At 36.6% G+C, this 10,161-nt stretch overlaps 1 protein-coding gene across 1 annotated transcript in view; it reads left to right on the forward strand.

Moving 5' to 3' along the window:
- The window catches only part of EMSY (EMSY transcriptional repressor, BRCA2 interacting), a 52,626-nt gene extending 42,669 nt beyond the window's left edge, over positions 1–9,957 (forward strand). The window contains exons 17-18 of the mRNA XM_075851347.1: positions 1,053–1,586; positions 6,130–9,957. Coding sequence (XP_075707462.1) covers positions 1,053–1,586; positions 6,130–6,318 — 723 coding nt within the window. The 3' untranslated portion in view covers positions 6,319–9,957. The remainder of the gene's footprint in view (positions 1–1,052; positions 1,587–6,129) is intronic.
- Positions 9,958–10,161: the final 204 nt, after the last annotated feature.

The raw sequence follows: 10,161 nt of genomic DNA on the forward strand, positions 1-10,161 counted from the left end.
CTTTCTGAATGCTGTTTTGAATACTTTGAGGGGTGCAGTTTTTATAATGGGGTGATTTATTGGCGGTTTCTAATATATAAGGACCTCAAAGCCACTTCACACCTGAACTGGCCCCTGTAAAAATAGCCTTTTGAAATTTTCTTGAAAATGGTAGAAATTGCGGCTAAAGTTCTAAGCCTTGTGAGGTCATAGAAAAATAAAAGACTGTTCAAAAAACGATGCCAATCTAAAGTAGACATATGGGGGATGTTAATTAGTGACTATTTTGTGTGGTATAACGGCCTCTCTTACAAGCAGATACATTTACATTTAGAAAAATGCAAATTTTTGCAAATTTTCTCTAAATTTTGGTGTTTTTCACGAATAAATATTTAATTTATCGACCAAATTTTTCCACTACCATAAAGTACAACATGTCACGAGAAAACATTCTCAGAATCGCTTGGATGGGTAAAAGCATTCCAACGTTATTACCACATAAAGTGACACATGTCAGATTTGAAAAAACCGGCTGCGTCCTGAAGGGGTTAATGGCATTAACAAAAATAAAAAAATAAATAAAATGTCCCAAAAAAAAGTGTCATTGTTTTACATCAAATATATTTTATTGCCTCTACATAAATATAATACGTGCAGGTATCTACACGACCATCAATTAATTCTTCAGGTTATTAACCGGTTACTTAGCGTGAAACGTGAACTGGGTGAAAAATAAACAAGAAAAACGATGCCGAGAATCGCTTTTTCCTGTATTCACGCCGTAAAAATAAGTGTTTATTATTTTTTTTTCTGCCCCCCAAACTGCGGGGAAAAAAAAATACTATTTCATCCGCATAAAACAAGGCGTCATCCAGCCACGTCCATGAAAAAAAAAAAAAAAAAGTTATGGCTGCTGAAAAGCCGAAAAATATAGCTGCTCATTCAGGCCTTCTCAGTCCTGGTCATTAAGGGGTTAAAGTTAATTATGGTCTTTTATTAGTAAAGTGTTTTTTTTCTTGTATGTGATGTCATTCATACATGATGATGGTATTTCTCTTTTCCCGGTGCCGCAGCCGATTGTATCACAGGGTTCTTCTGTTACGAGGATCACGTTTGAGGGACATCAGCCGCCCACTGTTACGAAGGCATCTCTAAGCGAATGCCTACCAAAGCTCACTCCTGCCATGGCCAGCCTCCTCCCCAGCATGTCCATGGCAGACAAGGCCACTGTTGCGGATATACTGAAGATGTCCATGATGGAAGCCAATATAGATACGAACGTGGAACCCATGATTGTGGATAACCTATGTAAAGTTACGCCTATTATTAAACCTATGCCGGTGTTAACTGAGGCGGCCATACCACCGCAGGTGCAGAGGATATCTATACCAAGTGCAGTGACTACCACAGTACCACCACCTCCTAAATGCTTCCCAGCCCCTATTATTACAGCAACCGCTTCCACCGCGCTACCTGTACCATTACCACCGCCGCCTCCGCTTACCAGGAAAGTAGATGTCCCTGTGGCCAGTCAGATCATTCAGATCCAGAATATACCGCTGACTCCAAAGAGAACGGAAGAAATGCCTTCTGAAATTATTATACAGGTAATCCCCTGCTCGATCCCAGCTGACATTATAGAGTTATAAACGCTTGACACTTCCTAATCACTGAAAACCTGTCTAGAAAAGCCATATAATACTGCCCCCTATATACAAGAATATAACTACTATAATACTGCCCCCTATATACAAGAATATAACTACTATAATACTGCCCCTATATACAAGAATATAACTACTATAATACTGCCCCCTATATACAAGAATATAACTACTATAGTACTGCCCCCTATATACAAGAATATAACTACTATAATACTGCCCCTATATACAAGAATATAACTACTATAATACTGCCTCCTATATACAAGAATATAACTACTATAATACTGCTCCTATATACAAGAATATAACTACTATAATACTGCCTCCTATATACAAGAATATAACTACTATAATACTGCTCCTATATACAAGAATATAACTACTATAATACTGCCCCCTATATACAAGAATATAACTACTATAATACTGCCCCTATATACAAGAATATAACTACTATAATACTGCCCCCTATATACAAGAATATAACTACTATAGTACTGCCCCTATATACAAGAATATAACTACTATAATACTGTCCCCTATATACAAGAATATAACTACTATAATACTGCCCCTATATACAAGAATATAACTACTATAATACTGCTCCTATATACAAGAATATAACTACTATAATACTGCTAATATATACAAGAATATAACTACTATAATACTGCTAATATATACAGGAATATAATTACTATAATACTGCCCCCTATATACAAGAATATAACTACTATAACACTGCTCCCTATATACAAGAATATAACTACTATAACACTGCTCCTATATACAAGAATATAACTACTATAATACTGCCCCTATATACAAGAATATAACTACTATAATACTGCTCCTATATACAAGAATATAACTACTATAATACTGCTCATATATACAGGAATATAATTACTATAATACTGCTCCTATATACAAGAATATAACTACTATAATACTGTCCCCTATATACAATATAACTACTGTAATACTGCTCCTATATACAAGAATATAACTACTATAATACTGTCCCCTATTAACAAGAATATAACTACTATAATACTGCCCCTATATACCAGAATATAACTACTATAATACTGCCCCTATATACAAGAATATAATACTGCCTCTATATACAAGAATATAACTACTATAATACTGCTCCCTATATACAAGAATATAACTACTATAATACTGCTCCTATATACAAGAATATAACTACTATAATACTGCTCCTATATACAAGAATATAACTACTATAATACTGCCCCTATATACAAGACTATAACTACTATAATACTGCCCCTATATACAAGAATATAACTACTATAATACTGCCCCCTATATACAAGAATATAACTACTATAATACTGCCCCTATATACAAGAATATAACTACTATAATACTGCCCCTATATACAAGAATATAACTACTATAATACTGCCCCCTATATACAAGAATATAACTACTATAATACTGCCCCCTATGTACAAGAATATAACTACTATAATACTGCCTCCTATATACAAGAATATAACTACTATAATACTGCCCCTATATACAAGAATATAACGACTATAATACTGCCCCTATATACAAGAATATAACTACTATAATACTGCTCCTATATACAGGAATATAACTACTATAATACTGCCTCCTATATACAAGAATATAACTACTATAATGCCCCAATATGCAAGAATATATCTACTATAATACTGCCCCTATATACAAGAATATAACTACTATAATACTGCCCCTATATACAAGAATATAACTACTATAATACTGCCTCCTATATACAATAATATAACTACTATACTACTGCCCCTATATACAAGAATATAACTACTATAATACTGCCCCTATATATAAGAATATAACTACTATAATACTGCCCCTATATACAAGAATATAACTACTATAATACTGCCCCTATATACAAGAATATAACTACTATAATACTGCCCCTATATACAAGAATATAACTACTATAATACTGCCTCCTATATACAAGAATATAACTACTATAATACTGCCCCCTATATACAAGAATATAACTACTATAATACTGCCCCATATACAAGAATATAACTACTATAATACTGCTCCTATATACAAGAATATAACTACTATAATACTGCCCCTATATACAAGAATATAACTACTATAATACTGCTCCTATATACAAGAATATAACTACTATAATACTGCCTCATGTACAAGAATATAACTACTATAATACTGCCCCCTATATACAAGAATATAACTACTATAATACTGCCCCATATACAAGAATATAACTACTATAATACTGCTCCTATATACAAGAATATAACTACTATAATACTGCCTCCTATATACAGGAATATAACTACTATAATACTGCCTCCTATATACAGGAATATAACTACTATAATACTGCCCCTATATACAAGAATATAACTACTATTATACTACCCCTATATACAAGAATATAACTACTATAATACTGCTCCCTATATACAAGAATATAACTACTATAATACTGCTCCTATATACAAGAATATAACTACTATAATACTGCCCTTATATACAAGAATATAACTACTATAATACTGCCCCTATATACAAGAATATAACTACTATAATACTGCTCCTATATACAAGAATATAACTACTATAATACTGCCCCTATATACAAGAATATAACTACTATAATACTGCTCCTATATATAAGAATATAACTACTATAATACTGCCCCTATATACAAGAATATAACTACTATAATACTGCTCCTATATACAAGAATATAACTACTATAATACTGCCCCTATATACAAGAATATAACTACTATAATACTGCCTCTATATACAAGAATATAACTACTATAATACTGCCCCCTATATACAAGAATATAACTACTATAATACTGCTCCTATATACAAGAATATAACTACTATAATACTGCCCCCTATATACAAGAATATAACTACTATAATACTGCTCCCTATATACAAGAATATAACTACTATAATACCGCTCCTGTATACAAGAATATAACTACTATAATACTGCCCCCTATATACAAGAATATAACTACTATAATACTGCTCCTATATACAAGAATATAACTACTATAATACTGCCCCCTATATACAAGAATATAACTACTATAATACTGCCCCCTATATACAAGAATATAACTACTATAATACTGCTCCTATATACAAGAATATAACTACTATAATACTGCCCCCTATATACAAGAATATAACTACTATAATACTGCTCCCTATATACAAGAATATAACTACTATAATACCGCTCCTGTATACAAGAATATAACTACTATAATACTGCCCCTATATACAAGAATATAACTACTATAATACTGCCCCTATATACAAGAATATAACTACTATAATACTGCCCCCTATATACAAGAATATAACTACTATAATACTGCCCCTATATACAAGAATATAACTAATATAACACTGCTCCTATATACAAGAATATAACTACTATAATACTGCCCCTATGTACTAGAATATAACTACTATAATACTGCCACTATATACAAGAATATAACTACTATAATACTGCCCCTATATACAAGAATATAACTACTATAATACTGCTCCTATATACAAGAATATAACTACTATAATACTGCCCCCTATATACAAGAATATAACTACTATAATACTGCTCCCTATATACAAGAATATAACTACTATAATACCGCTCCTGTATACAAGAATATAACTACTATAATACTGCCCCCCATATACAAGAATATAACTACTATAATACTACTCCTATATACAAGAATATAACTACTATAATACTGCCCCTATATACAAGAATATAACTACTATAATACTGCTCCTATATACAAGAATATAACTACTATAATACTGCCCCTATATACAAGAATATAACTCATATAATACTGCCTCCTATATACAAGAATATAACTGCTATAATACTGCCCCCTATATACAAGAATATAACTACTATAATACTGCTCCTATATACAAGAATATAACTACTATAATACTGCCCCCTATATACAAGAATATAACTACTATAATACTGCCCCCTATATACAAGAATATAACTACTATAATACTGCCCCTATATACAAGAATATAACTACTATAATACTGCTCCTATATACAAGAATATAACTACTATAATACTGCTCCTATATACAAGAATATAACTACTATAATACTGCCCCCTATATACAAGAATATAACTACTATAATACTGCCCCTATATACAAGAATATAACTACTATAATACTGCCCCCTATGTATAAGAATATGTGATCAGTACATTAATAATAATTATATACCAGTTATTATGTTCCATGTAATAAGACTTCAGGTAGTATTGAGGAGCAGTGGGACCACAGACCGCCTGGTTTATTAGTATGAGTTGTGTGGCTGCCATGACGGGTATAATACAGTTTCTTTTCTATCATCTTTCAGACCATTCCTCAGTATCCCATCGCTTGTCACTCCAGCTCCAATGTGGTGGTAGAACCCAGTGGCCTCTTGGAGATGAATAACTTCACCAGCCAACGGCTCGGAGATGACGACACAGTTATCATACATGATGACATCACCACGGACGAGAGGTCGCCGTGTAAACCTTCACTCAATATTGAGCACGCGTAGCTGCCATGGAAAATACGTCATGGACTTCGAGACCACAATGGAGGACACGGCTGGCGGAGCCTCTGGATACCCCCATGAGTGGCAGCCAAATGCTTGGAAAGTTCTCTGCCCTCCCACTTGTGTTGTGGCGTGACGCCCACCGACTTTATAACACGGGACGGATGAACAATTTTCACTTATGAGCACAGTATTTTTTTTTATTATTTTTAATTCTTTTTGCTTTTAGGGCATTGGAGGAAATCTACGATCAAGACATTGTAGTCGACAGGAAGTCCGTGGTGTAAAAAAAAAAAAACGTGAAAAATTATCCTGGCACAACTTCAGGATCTGCACGTTTCGGAGGAATCAGTTTTTTGTTTGTTTTTTTTTTACAAAAATGATCAAGAAAAAAAAAATTCTTAATATGTTATCGGGCTGAGATCTAAATCTATTGGAAGAAATTCCGAAATGGCTGCCCTCACCGCCCGCAGGTTTTACCCCAAAAGAGGTGGAGGCTGGGAGTGAATAATAGGAGACATGTCATGGTAAAAAATATATGTATATAATTTAGAATTGTGGTATTACATGGCGGATATTACATCGGCCCTTAAACGAGTGCCAATCGACTCATATTATCAATCGTTGTTGGCAGAAATCTGCTCATGTCAATCATCCCTCAGACTCTGTTCACATTAGTGGCATGGTTTCGTTTTATAAGAGACAAAGGCTAGACGGATAGCGGCTAATACTGATTTTAATGGGGGTTCGTCGATGTTCTAGTTTTTTGACCGCGCTATTCTTGTCAAAAATAGTGGACAAGCTGACGGAGTCAAATCTAACCAGACTTCGTGTTAATTTGGTCTTTTCTGAAAGGGGTTAGCCGGGACTTTTCAACGTCGGCAGTAAGGAAGGGTGAGAAATAATAAACTAGCAGTGTCCCCCCACACCAGCGCTGGAGCCCCATTCTCTACGATTGCGGTCACATGCCGTTCATGGCAGCATAACCACCGAGGCTACTGATTGGCTGAACCGGCACTTGACGGCTCTAGGAGGTTCCGGACCGGTGGAGAGCGGCGCCTCAGCGTGAGTATCTGGTTATTTATTATTTTACCCCCTGCCCTGCTCGAATAGTCCCGGTTAACCCTTTAAAGTCCGTTTTATGAACTATAATCTGATCCAAAATATTTGATAATCCGGCACTCCTCCTCTCTCACTGATGCCAGATTAAAGGAATTTTATCCTAAATATTAAGCATTACGATTTTCCAAATAATTTGTCCTGTGATGCTTTGGCCTTCGCGTAGGGCATTGGTTGGCAACCTATGGCTTTCCAGCTTTCGGGAATCTACGACTCCTAGCGTGCGCTGACTGCCACCAGCTCCATGCTGGGAGTTGTAGTTTCACATCAGCTGGAGAGTCACAGGTTGCCGACCATTGCGGTATTGTTTTCACCAGCCCAAAAAAAAAACGTCTAGGAAGTTTTTTTTACCTCACTCTTGTATACAAAATTACAATGGCCGCACTGTATGTAAAGATGCACCGTAATTGGTCTGGTGTACAAGAAGTACTTTAGAAATACAGCAGTCTTGTTGCCCATAGAAACCAATGGTTCAGCTTCCTTTTCTTGGTGAACCAATAAGAGTTCAGCCTTCATCTTTTCACTGCAGTTTGTACACTGAAAGCTGTGCTCTGATTGGTTGCTATGGGCAACGAGGCCTATGTTTCACTTGAGGCCTAGTGAGTGGTTTTTAGATTACTACATATCCCAACAGAAATTAAACATCTTATGCTCATCTAAATTTTATTGACCCCAACACAAAATGCGTTCAAACTTTGTTATATATTGCGCACATCAGTTTGGGCACTCTGATGTTGAGGGGCAGAGCTACGCGAGCTGCCATGTTCGTTTAAATGGGGGAAACTATGGACGAAGAAACAATACATCAAAATGTCTTTAGTCATGGACGCACAGTCATCATCAACATTTGCTGTTCGAATTGTGGTGTTTTACATATTACAAAGATTGAGCGTATTTTAGGCCCCATGCACATGACCGTAAAAATCATCCGTAATTGCGGACCCATTCACTTCTCTTGACCACGAATACCTTCCCGTATATTTGCGGGAAGGTGTCTGGGCCGTAGAAGTGTACCGCAAAAGACCATGCTCTCATACTTTATATGGGAGCATGCCCTCAATGGTGCGTTCTGGTTACGGGCACGGCCGTGTGCATGGGGGCCATACAGGGGGTGGTCCAGGATTAGAAAACAGTGCCACACCTGTTTACAGGTTGTGTTTGGTATTGCAGCTTTGCCTTAGTGACATAGGGCTGAGCTGCAATACCGCACACAACCTGTGGACAGGTGTGGCGCAGCAGCCATGATGATCTAATCCTTAACGAATTCTCTATTGGTTGCTTGAACGTATGGTCATTTACTTCTCTTAAGAAGCTCTGTGTCAGTGATCTGTATCACCTGGGGTATGGCTTTATTTTGCAGACGTCTCATTCACTCCCAGCCTTCACATGAGATTGGCCAACTCCGTGTTTATTGCCTGAAAATCATGGTTCATCTTACATCTGCCCTCTGAAGCCGACCGTGGACGTGTAGATATTGCCAGCGAAAATTGGCGCGTGGACGTGTTTCTGACAGAAGTGGGCTCCAATTATTGATCATTTCTCCCCTGTAACATTTAAATAATACTGGGTACAAATTTACCCTGTTGTGGACCTGGCATGTCTGTGCATTGCATAGCTTAAGATTTTTAATGGCAACTGTGTAATACTTCATTTCTCCTGTGGGGGTGCTGCAGGGGAATAAAAATGTGTTACTAGGTTCCTCCACAGATTACAGCTGATCGCTGGGGTCCTCTGAGACCATCTTAATGTTCACAGACCCTTATATTTAAAAGGGTTGTCTGCTTTGGAAAATTCCTTTTTAATCAGGAGTGACTTAAAGGGGTTGTACAGGATTAGAAAAACATGGCTGCTTTCTTAAAAGACCGTGCCACACCTGTCTACAGGTTGTGCGTGATACTGTATTGCAGCTCAGCCCCATTCACTTTAATAAAGCTAAGCTGCAATACCACATACAACCTGTGAACAGGTGTGGCGCTGTTTCTGACAGAAAAACAACTATGGAATGATATTGGGAAGAAGGGCAGATTTGACATCCAGGACACTTGGAAAGGCGGGTGCTAAGTTGTAGCGGCAGCCATATTGGTGTCACCCAGCTTTTCCATGAACTTAAAAAACATCTATTGAGCCATTATGCCAATTAGGCGAAAGCTCGTAACTGAAGACCTCATTTGATTGGCTGGAATTTTTTGCATCTACGGTCGGTTTTAGATCGACAACCCAGAACGTATAGTTACGAATGAAGCTACGAGGAAGCACATGGACGTTACTGTAAATACACGCGATTTAGTTCATCGCCACCGTGGGATATTTCATGGACATTGTGAGAATTGTTTCTTTTATTTTTTCCGGATGCCGAAAATTCTCTGAACTTTTATGAAACTTTTTGAAAGCAAAAACTAACAAGAAAAAACGACTATTTAATTCCGTTTTTAACGTGCGCGAGTGTATATATAAATCTATATATAAGGACTGCAGCGTTTGCAGCTGGTTTTGTACAGAAATTATAAATACTGGTTTCCTGATCACTTGCTGAGCTTTGTATTGTACATCATTTCTACGTAAATTGTGGCCCCGCAGCCGCGCTCCGGTTCTCCTCATACCACGCTCGCGGATACGGGGCGTATTATGGCCCGTCACCCACCCCGGCCGCTGTGCACAAGACCTGCAGGACACAAGATCTTGGTAAGCTGACGCGTTTTGCATCATCTCTAACAAAAATGTTAAAAA

The sequence above is a fragment of the Rhinoderma darwinii genome, chromosome 2, assembly GCF_050947455.1.
Source record: "Rhinoderma darwinii isolate aRhiDar2 chromosome 2, aRhiDar2.hap1, whole genome shotgun sequence".
In the NCBI taxonomy this organism is placed as follows: domain Eukaryota; kingdom Metazoa; phylum Chordata; class Amphibia; order Anura; family Rhinodermatidae; genus Rhinoderma; species Rhinoderma darwinii.